The 14,761-nt window shown below is 32.1% G+C and overlaps 1 protein-coding gene across 14 annotated transcripts in view; it reads right to left on the minus strand.

Moving 5' to 3' along the window:
* sif (guanine nucleotide exchange factor still life) overlaps positions 1-14,761 on the minus strand; it is a 442,635-nt gene that overhangs the window by 344,516 nt on the left and 83,358 nt on the right. Inside the window, exon 1 of one of the 14 annotated variants that reach the window (XM_089631940.1) lies at positions 12,120-12,194. The exons of the other annotated variants lie outside the window; for them this stretch is intronic. Within the exon in view, the coding sequence (XP_089488066.1) occupies positions 12,120-12,158 (39 nt within the window). The 5' untranslated portion in view covers positions 12,159-12,194. Of the gene's footprint in view, positions 1-12,119; positions 12,195-14,761 lie in introns of those variants that run through there. 14 annotated transcript variants of the gene reach the window in all.

The raw sequence follows: 14,761 nt of genomic DNA on the forward strand, positions 1-14,761 counted from the left end.
AAACATCTGGAGCTGATAAGACTATGGCGTACTCTAACGGAGTATATTTTGAGGTCGAAGGTGTTGGATAGGGAAATGAGAAGAGAAGAGAAAGTGGTGGACGTTTCTGGCTCTTCTTATGTGGTCTCCAAATACGGCTAATGCCATTTCAAGCAACGTTACCATGCTGAAAGGTGTTCATTCAACACCACGATACTAAGTACATATCTACCACTCTACAATAATTAGCGCAATAACTACAGTACATAGTTAAAATTAGTGATACTATGTAGGCACATTTAAAAAATCTATTAAATAATTTGATGAAAATTTACAATAGATTACCCAACAAACTTGAACAAGCAAATCAATTCAACTCAGACTTATTTTAGAATGTAAACCACAGCGGTATTGAAAACCAGTACAATGGTATCTATCGTAATTTGAGCATCGTATTATATCATGTGCAGATGTTTTAAAAACTATTTATTTATTACATTATATACTGCCACTCCTATAGACTACATCAAAATATTGTTCTAACTAAATCACAATTGCATTGAATGCCACTTGTGGATAGTGTAAAGAACTTGGTTCATACGTTCTTTAAAAACTGTTAGTAAACAGTTTTTTAATAGGTCTTAACAGGTTTTAACACGTGCGTCCTTTTTTAAAATATAAAATTGTGTTGTGCAGGTAATTTTTCTGTGAATATTTTCGTAAAATACCCAATACATTAAAATTTATCAAATATTTTATAGAGCAAAGCTCCGGCAAGACTGAGGTCCTAGGACTCCTAGGTTCAATTTCTAGATGCAACCGAATCTTTTTCTGTTTTAATTGTTCCAAATTTTTGTTTGAGATTCGCTAATATTGTCTTCAATGATTACATATAATATTTTGTTCGTAAATTAATCGCTTACTTCAAGACTACATAGAAACTTATTTAAAAAGGTCAAAGATTGTAATTAAAAATCATAACCGCAAAAATATTCAAAAGTCAACAAACCATTGTTTCTCTTTCAAATATTTTACTGTAGGCATTTCTCGGATTTATCCGACAGATTAAATTTGCTACCCACAATTTATTATTGTTAAACAAACTCAAATTCGTGAATTGAAAATATTTGCGTTGAGCTGAATGAGTTTATAGCATGTATCTTCAAATGTATATTGTTAAATGGAAGGATTAAATAATGAAATTGAATTATTACTCACCCAAGTATCTCAGCGCATTCTTATTTAGACATTCATTGTTTTGCTTTATTTTGTCTTGACTAATAGTGTTTATTACTATTGAGCAGTGTTTTTCAAAATTATTTTAATATTAACGACACACACAACAACAGTTATTTTTTCCACTCAAAAATCAGCACCGAACACAAATATTTTTCATTTATTTGCAGAAGAATCAGATTTTTAGACTACAGCATTCGATTGTTGTGTCACTGGACGCACTAAATTCACGATTATTCCACTTTAAACTATTTTTTTTTAATAATGAAACAACACATTAAAACAGTTCATAACTAAAGATTGCAATAGCTCTAACGTTCGTCGTATAAAAGTTCAAACATAATCTCCCGAAAGTGAGCGAAACGAACAATAATAAAGCTTTTTTCTGCCAAAATACACTTGAAATGAACCGCTCACAGCGAAAGAACGAAAGAAACAAAATCCAACCAACCACGATCGTAGCACTAACGGGTCTACGGTATATAGGTATACCTACATACTTAGCTACGGCGTAGAGAGCTGGTACTACGATGCTCGAAACGAACGCTCGCCGACCGCTCACAGTACAATAATGAAAGCTTCATTCTGAAATGGATCTGCATTTTGTGATATGTAGCTTAATGTTTTTACACCATTATCATCGCTTTAATTTTTAAAAATGATGACTTGGATCTTGCGAACTAATTTCCTGGTGATCTAAGTATTTTATCTGTAGATAAGTAAACTTATAATATTAAATTATATATTTTTTAAAATAAATTTATATCAACTATTACAGTAACAAGCAATATCATTCAAAATAGAAATAGATTTATTTATACAAATAGAGTTTATTACTATGGTGGTGGGAAGATTTTTATTAAATTGTATTAGTTTAAAAAAATACATGATTTAAAATTCAAGAATTATCCTTAAAAATTGTATGCAGAGTAAGCAAAAAGGAGAGCTTAATTTTCATTTTGTTCATTAATGTTTATATTTTGATGATTTTTAATACAAGGTGATAAGGCATGAGCTTGTAAAGCATTATTTCGTACACTCTCGTCACACATTTATACAATAAAAGGGGTACAATTTTCAGTTCAACAAATAATTCAAATGGCTAGTTGAAAGACTGTGTAAGAACCATTCTTCCGTAGAATTATAGTGTTGGCAGCGCTGGTATAGCGTTTGTGTATGTGTGTGTGTGTATGGGTGTTGGGCGTGTGCACACGAGATCACTCCGCCTGAGTGGAGGAACACATAGCGCCGTTTATTAGTTTACGTTTGGCAATATTGTTCTTGATCTTTCCATGGAGTGTTTGAAAATAATTTTTATTTTAACTCGATTAAAACTTTCATTATTTTTGAAAATTAGATAACATTTTGACAAATGGATTAATCAGTAATTACACCTTGTACCTTTCTCTGTGATGGCTAAGTGTTTTCTAAAATAAAATGAAAGGCAAGTCACTATCCAAAACATAAGTCTTCAAAATTTTAAAACTGAAGACATTGTAATAAAAGAATTCTATCGTCGAGATCATTTTTGTATATGATCACCGTCGATTTATTCATAACAGACATATGAACGAATTTACAGAATATTATGGGTATTTTTTTTGTGTTACAATTTTATATCATTACATCTACAATTTTTTAGGGTACATTTGATCACAACCACATTGTATTTGTCTGACCCTTAGTCCACTCTACATCTCATAAACAAACGGCTCATAAAATATACATCACCCAGGTTCATATTTTGATATGCTGAAATCTACACAAAAAAAGTAAACATTTATATTATATATGAAAAGTCAATTATATATTAGTGTATTTTACTTTCGACGTTCAGATAGTAGGTATTATCTATAGTCATCCAAATCGATAGACTTGCCCTAACATGAAATCTGGGTATCATTTCTAGAAGCTGGATGCAAACTACGGATCTGAATGTTCGTTTTTTAACGAATCGCCTGGCGGAGTGATGCAAAAATTGAGTTTGGTTGGTAAATTATAAAAGAGTCGAACTAAACAGTTGGTAACAAAATATTATAATTTGGAAATAAACCCGAAATTTTTTTTACCCGATTATCAGCAATTTGAGCGCCATTGTAAAAAAAGACTTGTGAATTGTAAGTAAATTTTATTTTCAAGGACCGAATGATGGACCTGTACTATATTTATTGACAAATCACCGAAAGTGCGACGGTCACGCCGCAAGTTTGTTTGTTCCCCTTTCTCTGGTTGGTTGGCTCGTCTATTAAATTGAATGTCTATGGTATTATCATAAAAAATGAGTCTCTTTCTTTCATAAAACCCTCTTTTTGGGTCTAAATTCCAAACCATCATCTAAAACCAATCGTCTAATATCGGTCTCGGGCCATTGCCATTGCTTACCTTCCTTTCTTCCCACTTCCCCCCGGATGATTCCAGAGGTGATATATTATTCTGCTTCAAAGCATCGCGATGGATATTTACATTTAATGATAAGTCTTCTGCATGCAAGCGCAGTGAGGCATGAATAAGGAAATGTGTCAAGAGAAGAGATTACCAAGAATGACTTAGGCATTAACGTAAATGACGAAAGTTAGATGGAAAATGTCTCCACTACGAGCTCATCTCATTACTGATAAAGTTTGGTTTGTTCCAAAAATTCAATTATAATTTCTGTAGTGACTCTACCCAGGGTCATCATCATTGGTAAATTAGTTTTGCATCTGAGACGCCTGCGTTGGCGGCCTCGCGTGAAATTATCCAGGACTATTTGTGCCAGGATGTCTTGTATTCATAAGAAACCATTCAAAAGCTTATACGCCATCAGCAGTAATGCGACAACCCTCCTTGAACAAAGGCTGCAGATACTCAGCATTCCCGAGATAAATACTGTTGAAAACATTAGTACAAAGATGGTGTCTGCTGGTATCCCTACCAGAGATGCACTTTCGAGAATGCTGATCATGACTGTTACTAATTACTGATATATATGCAGACCTGTTAAAAACAGGTAAATATTGAAAAGAAAAATATTCGACATTTACCTACTAAACCTATTCAAAATTGAGAAAAATCTTCAGAACTTAAAGCACATCTCCGACAAAACACATACTAAAAAATGATAAAGGGTTTGAGGAAAACTACCGTGCTTATTTTTATTTTACGTGTAACAGTTGTATATAATATATCATGTAATACGGCAGACAATGATTTCACTATCCCATCAGTGCTGCTGGATTAAAAAATTAAATAAAATGTTGCTAAAGTCCTTTTATGTTTTACGAATCTTAGGTTTTTAAGGATGAAGTTGAACATAATAAATAATTGACGAACAAAAAATCCAATCTGTCAAAACGGGAGTAAAATTATCAACCAGTTTATTTTCTCAAAAAGTAACAATGGGGATCTTCTAATTACTTTTATTTCGATTTATAATTTGTTGATTCTTACGCTAAACAATCTCTAAGTCCTAGTATATCTCATTTTGAAAGATAGGACAAATTTAGCACCCAAACTCGATAAAATTTCGATTTTTCCACCTTTCCTCATTTTTTTTTCCGCGGAACGTGATTAAGATGAGACAAGTTTGCCTAACGAAATACCCCTACATTATCTTTTACCCATCCGATGATACTTATCGCAAGTCGTTCCTTCGCTTCTTGAGATATTCTTTGGCGAAAAACTTGGAACGTAAATGAGCTTTACGCTGTGGTATACGAAGTGTCTACAACACGGAAAAAACTTACTGCTACGAGATACTGTTCATTTATTAAAAATCTTATCAAATTATTCGTTTTTCTGTTAAAAATGGGACTGGAGGCCTGTAATGAATGATTTGAAAAATTTAATAACAAACTATCAACAATGCACGACTACTTATTTATAAAATACATTACAACATTTATTTATATGTGATACATTAAATCACCTTACTAGGCGACTGCCTGTTTCATGGTGACCAATGGAATATAGTTATGTGAGGTCTAGTGTGAACATATGAACTAAATATATAAACGTGTTGAAAATAGGAAGGATTACAGTAGAAAATTTATAACGGAAATAGAAAATAGAAAACAGAAAAACGAAAAAGTATGTTTTGACTATTATGAGGAAGTCGGAACACGTGTTCTTCAAAATAATATTATTTTTGCATCTCATCCATAACCTTTATTCGGACATACATGAACACGTGTTCGAATATATTCTGAATGACTAATATTTAATTGGGAAATTATCATGCAGTCACATTTTAACAGAATCTTGATAAAAAGGCCGTACTCATTTGTCTCCATGTACTCTTTCTATTAAATGTCAGTAAGTGCAATCAGGTACATTTTTTATCAAAAAAATATATGTAACAGCAGAATAATGTCGAAGTCACAGTAAATTTTAAGGTATATTATATATACATGTACATATATACATGTGACTAGTTTACAAGTAGGTACTATCCTCTTCCCTCGAAATATATTTATCCGTTTCGAATAGCAAGGCGTTCAGCACATTAAAGTTACACAGAGAGTTGAGGGAAGTTATAGACTTCAACCAGCGAATCCTGACCTACTCAAAGTAATAAATTAATGTAATTGAAATTTCGGTCTCCGGTGACATTTTTTTTATGTGGCTCTGCAAAGGCAAGGAAGTTATGTTGCAACCAGATTGGGCAGCGTTGTAGGGCGGGTTAAGGTAGGGGCTATAGGAAAGGATTTATTAATGAGCGTTTTGAAGAGGTTCTGATTATAAGAAGGAGTAAAAACAGATGCCGGTTTGCTTTGTAGTTTATTAAAAAAAATTTTTTTAATTAAACAGAAACATTGACACCAACTACCACGCCATAAAAATCTTGTCGCTGAACATTTTTCACCCCTCTGCTATGAGTCACACAGAAAAGAATAACATCTCAGGGACATATTTTTTAAGATAATGTCGTTGCGTACTCAAAACTTTACACCGTTGTTTTCCAAAGCGTTCCGGAACCAACTTGCTAAACGTGTGTGAATTACGCTTTTTTTCAAACAGTTACATTAAAATAACTCTTATCTTTTTGTAACCATGTTAATGATTTATTCTATCATATTATATCACTGACTCGTATCACAAACTATAAAATACTTTTGTGAAACTTTTTGGTTGGACTACCATTTTTTTAAATGAAATTTAAAAAAAGTTTCCATTTTTCGAAACTTTAAAAATTCCTGTTTCACTGAAGCAAGATTTTAAAATCTCTCTGTTAGAATAATCAATTCCTCGCTAATAAGGCCATTTTCAAACGCATTGAAATTTCTAAATTTAAATAACGACGCCTGAAAATATATTTTGGACGTTCCCTTCCCCGGGATACCACCATCTCATTTATCCAGTCCATAAAGCGATCCCCGACCCCTGTCACAATTGATTCCTATAAATTTCCAGCAAACAATACTAGCGGAAATTTGTTTTTGGAGTTAATGGGAGTGCAGTCACACGGCAGAAGTTACATTGATTCGCTTTTTCAACATTTTTTTAGACAGTTGTAATATCTGGTAGTTTTTTTAACGACCGGTTAAAATTAATCAAAATACCGGTTACATATTTTATTTCGAAAACACAGGTTAAAATGTGTAATAATATTTTTTCAGATAATTAAAGGTTCTATTGTTTTGTTTTTGTTAGAAGGATAATCTTTTATGTTTGTTTTTAGCAGTTTCTAGTGTCAAATGACTAACAAAGGCTGATTTAGCTATAAAAAATATGATTGCTAAATTTTTTGATCTTTCAAAAAACTAAGTAATTTCTCGTGTTCTGAGTACATAAGTGTAAAGATAAATAAACGAGATATGATTTACGATATATCTTTGTTTTATTGTAAGAAACATATCTTAAAGTAGCATGGAGTATTGCTTATTAGTAAAATTTTAGTTTGAAAAAACCAGGTGTGCTGGAACGGCGTCACCAAAGATGTATGTAAAATTCACGTCACAAGTGGCGGGTTAAGAAGTCATGATATAATGTAGTATAAATGAGTTTGACCTGGATCGGCAGCTGTTTCATAACATACTTGATAATGGATCCTCCAGGAATTGCTCGGCTGCTTCCAAACTGAGTTGAACAACAGGAGACAGAGTTATATATACTCCCGACTACGGTGAATATTTGATCAATTCTTCGCGAGTTGGCTAATTGAAACAACGTCTCTCCATTGAGTTTTGAATAATTTGCATCGTTTTATTAATGAGCGTTTAGTCAACTTTAGGGCAAAGCGGTGCAATTTTTAACAAGTCAATATTTTTTTTTTTTCTCTTTGTTTTCAGCACTTCCACAGCCCTCCGTAAATACCACTATTATTTTTCTGATATGCTTGGGTTATTTGTTGGATAATCAACACTTATGCCATTGGTCACTCCAATTGGTTCGCTACGTTTGGTTACTTGACAGGGGTGCATGGGTTCATGTGGTGAGTGTGAAGCATCTGCCCACCAACACCAACTGCAGCTTGGCGGGCAGGATTGAGAGAGGCCGGTCGAGAGAGACCCCTCATGGCCTTGCACTGCAATGGGATGGGTGCATTCATAAGTCTCCCACTTATGAACTCATGACTCCTAGATTCTTACCCAACCCTCATACCTTTTCCTTTCCAGAACCTTCTCGCCTTTATTTCCTTAAAATACCCTCTACACAGCATCCCCAAAGAATATGTCATAGGCCCCGTGAGAAAATATTTTTCTCGTGACTTATCGTGTGGAGCCATTGTAAAAATGGTCAACAATCTCCACGATATATTTATAAAAATTTTCCCGGCGAGGGGAACTTCCAAACCGAAACATGTAGATTTATGAATATATTATGACATAAGAACAATTATTTTAATAAAATTGGCGCAACAAAATAATTTCATGTTGAAGGAAATATAATATTTTCATTTACTTATACATTAGAATCTTATAACTCTATTTCAACTTTTCCTGTCTTAGTCCCTTTTCTTTTTCACAAGTTGGCTAATTGAAAAAAATCGTCTCTCCATAAAATTATGATTAAGTTGAACCGTTTTATTTAATGCTAGTTAACTGTTATTGCTATGCCTCGCAAATCTTTAATAAACATAATACCTTAATTTGTTTCAACGTTAGAATTATAGAACTAATGGATATCTAATGGACTGCAAACAAAGGCCATACGTAGGCATAATTCACACAATATAAATAATCGTTCAACAAAAAACATACTTTGTCTGAAAAGAAAGTTATGAAATAATGGTATAATTATGTTCTTCTATATGGTCTGTATCACATACATACCTACCATACATTATGAAAAAAATCTTTTTTTTAAGCTATCACAAATTGATTAATGTGTCTAGGTTTTAAAATAAACTTTTGATAAGATGAGCTACTTGAAAACTGTGTTTTTTGATTAGGGAAATATTTAAAGGCGTTCGGAATCAGTCAAAACCTTTTGATGGTATTGACTACTTTTAACTTAATAATGCGGTGATTGGTTAGCCAATAGAAAATAGTTACTGTTCAATGTTATCTTTATTATTCATATCTGATTAATATGAATAATTACAAGATGGCTAGAAAATGAGATAAGATATTTATTTTTTTATTTCATTTATTAGGTCTCTTATTTTTTTTACTAAACGAATAAAATTTCATTTTAAATTTCCCCTAATAAAACAGCTTAAACATCAGCCTCTGTGACCAATGGGTAAGGCTCTCGACTAGCAAGCCGGAGATCGCGGGTTCAAATCCCGGCGTGCGCAGGTAAATTTTGTTTGCCGAATTAGTGTTATTTCACAATCTAATATAATAATTAAAGTGTATTTGCAGCACGTTTCAGAGTGGAAGATACACTCAGTATCGCCCTGGTGTAAGAGTTCTAGGACCACTATTCAGATATGAAACGTTTCTTAAAATGGATTTGGCCGTGTTTGGCGACTAGAATTGAATAGCTAGGTACTTCTCCACTATCCTATTCCCCGTCTACATCCCTCCATACTACCTTCAGTCTCACAATATTCCCCTATAGGGGATTGGATGGTCTCTCTGGCTTCATACGGTTGGAACTCTTATGCGGATTCACATAAAAAGCAATTAAATAAGTATCTGCGACCAAATTACAGAAATTTTATTAATAATTCACATTTTAATTGTTCGCTCTGCTTTGATACGTGAGTAAAATAAAAAGTAGCATTCACTGAAGGCCTTCAAATTGAAGCTAAAATCTAAATGGTATCATTTGGTTGTAAGTACGTAAGAAAAACAATGCACAAAGTAAAAGCAAATCTACCTTTACCCTAATGGATTGCCGTGATTCACGTTATTTGGTAGTTACAGTAAATTAATTAAATTCATAGCAATTGTCTGTCACCGCACCACCATGAATTACCGCTATGTACGACAAATTAGAAAGGAAATGTAAAATTAAATTGAAACGAAGTGTCCCATTGTTTCACAAGGAATTAATTTTGACCTTTAGAGTTTTTAAAAGGATGTTTTTTACATAAATATTATGTAGCATTCAAGCAAAATTCACTGAAAAGTGATACATTTGTGTTTTTTGTTTAACACGTGTCAGAACTTTTGAAAGTTAAAGTTGGCCCACTATGGTAATGCTGTCGAGTCCAAACAGACGGAAATTAACTTTATATTTGATTAGAAAACTAACTTATATGCAATTAAAATTAGCAAATCCATTTTATTTTCGAATTGATATATTCATTCAAGCTCATATTAAAAGTATAACGTAACTTAAAACTAAACTAGACATAAACCAATTAGTAATATTTGTGTTAAATATATTGTTATCATTAGATTATACTGCGTGAAAACATTGCATGCAATTGAAAAATCAACAATAAAAAATCTAGCCATTCTAATAAATCAATCAAGTTGTAAATCACCAATCAACAATTTATTATCAGTAAAATGAAGAGATTTTCTTAAATTAAGAAAACTAATGTGGGAGCGTGAGCTTGACTTATTTTGAATTTTCTATGGACAAACTTAAAATATTCTAAGAAGAAAAGTTTTTCTTTTTTGAATAAACTGTCGGACAAGGGTGGGTCTCTTCTTATAGAAGAATATACATATATTATAAATGATGATACGTATTCATGCCTCAGCTAATCTCAGTGATGGACCCAATACAGAGCACAACTTCCTTTCAAGAGACACCAACAAAAGGTTTCACATTTTGGCAACCATTAGTTACTGAAAATTTTTAGATTCAGGACAAAGAATTTAAAAAACCTTTTTATTTAGGAAGGGACTCTTTTTTCGATTTTATTACTTGAAAGGGTTTTAAAATTAAGTGAAAACATTTCTGTTTGGTTTTTGAAAATATTATTAACAATTTATTGGTTTTTCACTGGCGTTCTTCTGTTAATTTACATATATTCCTTTCGATAGATTTAAACATATTATTGGAAATATAATTACAATTTACATTCAAACAACCATCACAGAATGTTGGCAGCGGCTATATTTAATATATAACAAGACGAAAATTGTACTAATTTATTTATTTTTTGTGGCCTCCGTGTATAAAACAATTGCACACTCATTTATTATGGAGAAAATTAATGCCTTAATGTCTTCAAAATCGATGTCATAAGCAGCAGCATACGAACCTAATCAAGTTATGGTGAGTCCTTCATAATAACTAACTTGATAACACCGAGATTTTTTAAATAAATTAAATTGCAAGTGTAATTTAATTATTGGGTTTATATTCTAACTTTAAGGTAACACACGCAATATTAACCTAACCTAGATAATTTATTATAATACGAAGAGAATAATTATTTGACGCATGCATTTAATTCAAATGTTGAGAACATGTTAAATTCTCGGTTGTATACGAGTACATGAAATTTACTCAATGACATATATTTTAGAAAATTTTATCTAAACATCTTGAGGGGGTTTAAATACTTAAAGGTGATATATTAAAATTTCTCAAACATATTTGCAGCGGTAATCAAATCTGAAACCTCCTGACTGAAGATCAAACCTCTTGATTGAAGTTTTAACCTCCTGACTGAAGTTATAATCTTCCGACTGAAGATCAAACCTTCTGACTGAAGATCAATCTTTCTGATTGAAGTTCTAACCTACTGACAGACGATCAAATCTCCTGACTGAAGGTCAAATCTCCTGACTGAAGGTCAAATCTCCTGACTGAAAATCAAAGACTGACTAAAGATCTGATCTTCTAACCTCCTGATTGAAAGTCAAATGCGTAAATCCTTGCAGAGGCAGACAAGTCTACATGATATTTTCTCGACATGTTTACCTTTCCAGACGTAGATACAAAGCTGTCAGTAATATTAGAAGATTAAGCATTCAAATATCGTGCTTAGTGTATTATATCATGTTAATTTGGAACTAAAGTTTAAAGTTAGTGTGTTGAAGAAAATATTGTTTACTTTGGTTGGGGTTGGTTCGAAGGGGGTTTCTATTCAACTTGCTTAAAGTTTTACACTTCTCTAACTAAACATCAACAAACATGTTATTATGTTCCAAATGATAACATTTCCATTGAACTATAAAAAAGTTTCCCTTTTTATTAATTAAATATTTTTCCTTAATCCGGGTAAGATGTCTTGTTTTTATTATAATGCCATTGAAATAAAATAATACATCCGAGACCATTTTTGATATTTTTGTTAGTGATCCTCGTTGGCCGCATCCCTTTTCCAAAAACACAGCTTTTACTATAAAAAATAATCAAATTATAACGCCTGCGCGCTATGTCTTCCTTGGCGATAACTTTCGATTGACAACATTATTGTCAAGCAATTATTGTGCAATTAATATTGCGTTAATCAGGGATAAATTTCACAAAAGCTGTATTAGTGACCAAAATTTAATGAAAAACAAATAAAATTTAAAAAAAACATTTTACTTATTTAAATAAGTAATCACATAATTGTTTTCTCTTACCTTTAAACGACATCCGTGTTTGGATCTGATGGCCCCCATAAAGATTCATTTTAAATATTTATTTACGGTAAGGCGTCATCGTTTAATCACAAAGGATTGTCATAATTTACATTTTAAATTTATTTAATATTAACTACTACTTGTTGGCATTGATAGAATTAATTTAAAAAATTAACCACTTAGTTTTAAATTATTATCGTTGCACCTTTTAAAATTTGTTGAATTTTGTTATTAGGCAAAACAGCATAACATTTGATTATATTGTAAGTAAATATATTTCTTCCAAATTACGATTACGCACATTTACTAGGTGTTTATTTATGTGTAACAACTAACGTTTTAAAGACAAATTCAATTAATAAATTCTACTGTGAGTCTACAGAAAGTATAGTAATGTTTATGTTTATACTAGTGAATATGTGTCTAATAAATGACTTTTTTTATTAAAATATCTATTAAGTATATTTTTTAGGCTTACATTTGTTACTATATATCACAGATTTTGTGAAAGCAGGTCCAAAGGGAAGAATTACATTATGAAGATTTCACTCCTTGATTACAGAAATGTATACAGGTTTCAGGATTGTTCCACTGTCAACACAAACATGTAATGCCGGAAGAGTTCAAGATCATCAAATCCATAAACGTCACACAGTATCAGTTTCACTATCAAATTCAGTCAAAATAAAAACAGCTAACTGACGTTTTATATATTTTTCAACACACAATATCACCGGATCACGTCAAAAAAGCAAACGTGTTGAATATAGTATTACCCGGAAATTAACACACACGCCTAGTCGATTATCGGTGAAATAAACGAAACCTTTTATATCACGCGAGAATTTTAAGGGAGAAGAATTTGGTTTGTCGAAGAGAAAACATAACCCCCAAATGTTCCGTGTAACCGTAGACGCTCTACGCCGGGCGTAGATTACGTTCGGTGGAGACCATTCTTGTATCAACGTGGGAAGCGCAGATGGAAGCCTTGCCTGTGGTCGTAGCATCTAAGGTTATGTTTGTTTATACGTTTTACCTTTGGATACGAGCGCGGAAACATGTATCCGAGCTGTGTGTATACGCGCGAGGCAGTGTTGGAGAGGGGGGGGGAGGAAACTTTATTGAAATCTGCCGTTGTATGTGTGTGGGTGAAGGTGCTGGTGTGCGGGTGTGCGACCCTTAAGCTTACATTATGGAATGTGACATTGGATGTGCGTTCGTTCGACGTATTTTTTATTCGGAATGTTCCAAAAAAAGGGTTTAAAAAAAACATTTCAAAATAAATTGGAAGAATTGATAGAATAAATTTGAGAAGATTGAATAAATTTAAGGAATACAACACGGTAATAGGGTTTTAAAAAACATACTCTATTTTAATTACGCTCTAAATCGAATTTATTTATGTTTGTACAAGTTCATTAATTAAGTTGATATTAGGCCACAGTGAAACTTGAGTCATAGCCAACCCTTTTTGGATATTATTAATGAGGTAAAATAGCGTTTCGCCTTTTATTTCAATTAAAAAAATTACTTTATTTAGTAAGGAAAAAATGTTAGGTATCGTTAGCAAAAATAGAAGCATTCCACTAACTTCACGTAGATTTGTTTTTTTACAGCAAATATATTTTTTAAGCTTTGTAATTTTTGAGAAATACAAGCGAACTCACTTACAAAAGCATATTGAACTGAATTTCGGGGGTACCACGTGACGTCACCGATCGATAAACGGAAACTTTCAGATATTTCGGCAGCGTACATCTGCAAACAATATGCATCCCTTTCCTACTGACGTGCTAATATACTCGATCTTATAATATATCCCTCTCTTCGTTTTCAGTGCGCGGAGCAAAGAACGAAGTTACCACACAAAGTGTTATTCATCCCGCTCTTTCCACAATGAAACCGCATTTTAAATACAGTTGTCTCATTTTCTATTATATCCACTTCGGGTGATTAAACGAGCTGAAACGTAATTTCATTCTTATTTATCGCATTTACAAAATCTTTTCTTTCATCTTTTTTGGCACAGAAAAGAAGAAGTTCATTTATTTCAACAATTTACAAGATCAAAAAACGAGAAAAAATACGTTACTAATATCCTTGATGAGCATTCAAGGTCCTTGGCAAACTTCAAACCTAGCGGAAATGTCCACATTTTTCTTTAAAAAAATATATATTCTTATTTAACCATTGAAGAAATATTTTTGTTTTAACGCATACTTTATGTTAATAACCATGATTTTGAAGTTACAACTGCCTAACATTTTGTTTAAGTTTTGCTTTAATAACTGTTGAATTTTCATGTATTTAAAAAATAGCTAATGTAATAAAATAAAATTAAACAAAATCCTTGAAATTATTTGAGGAACGGACAAGTAAAAAAATAATTTATTTCAGTAAATTCCTTAGCGGTGCTTTCTATTTTGTACTTGCCTTGCGTCATTTTAAGTAAGCACTGCTGGTTTCAGATATGATTTCATTTGTTTGTTAGTTAACCTATCATTATTATTTGTTTAGTTAACCTATCATTATTATTTGTTTAGTTAACCTATCATTATTATTTGTTTAGTTAACCTATCATTATTATTTGTTTATTTAACCTATCATTATTATTTATTTATTTAACCTATCATTATTATTTG

Source organism: Hesperophylax consimilis, chromosome 1 (assembly GCF_061612785.1).
Source record: "Hesperophylax consimilis isolate HC1 chromosome 1, BYU_Hcon_1.0, whole genome shotgun sequence".
In the NCBI taxonomy this organism is placed as follows: domain Eukaryota; kingdom Metazoa; phylum Arthropoda; class Insecta; order Trichoptera; family Limnephilidae; genus Hesperophylax; species Hesperophylax consimilis.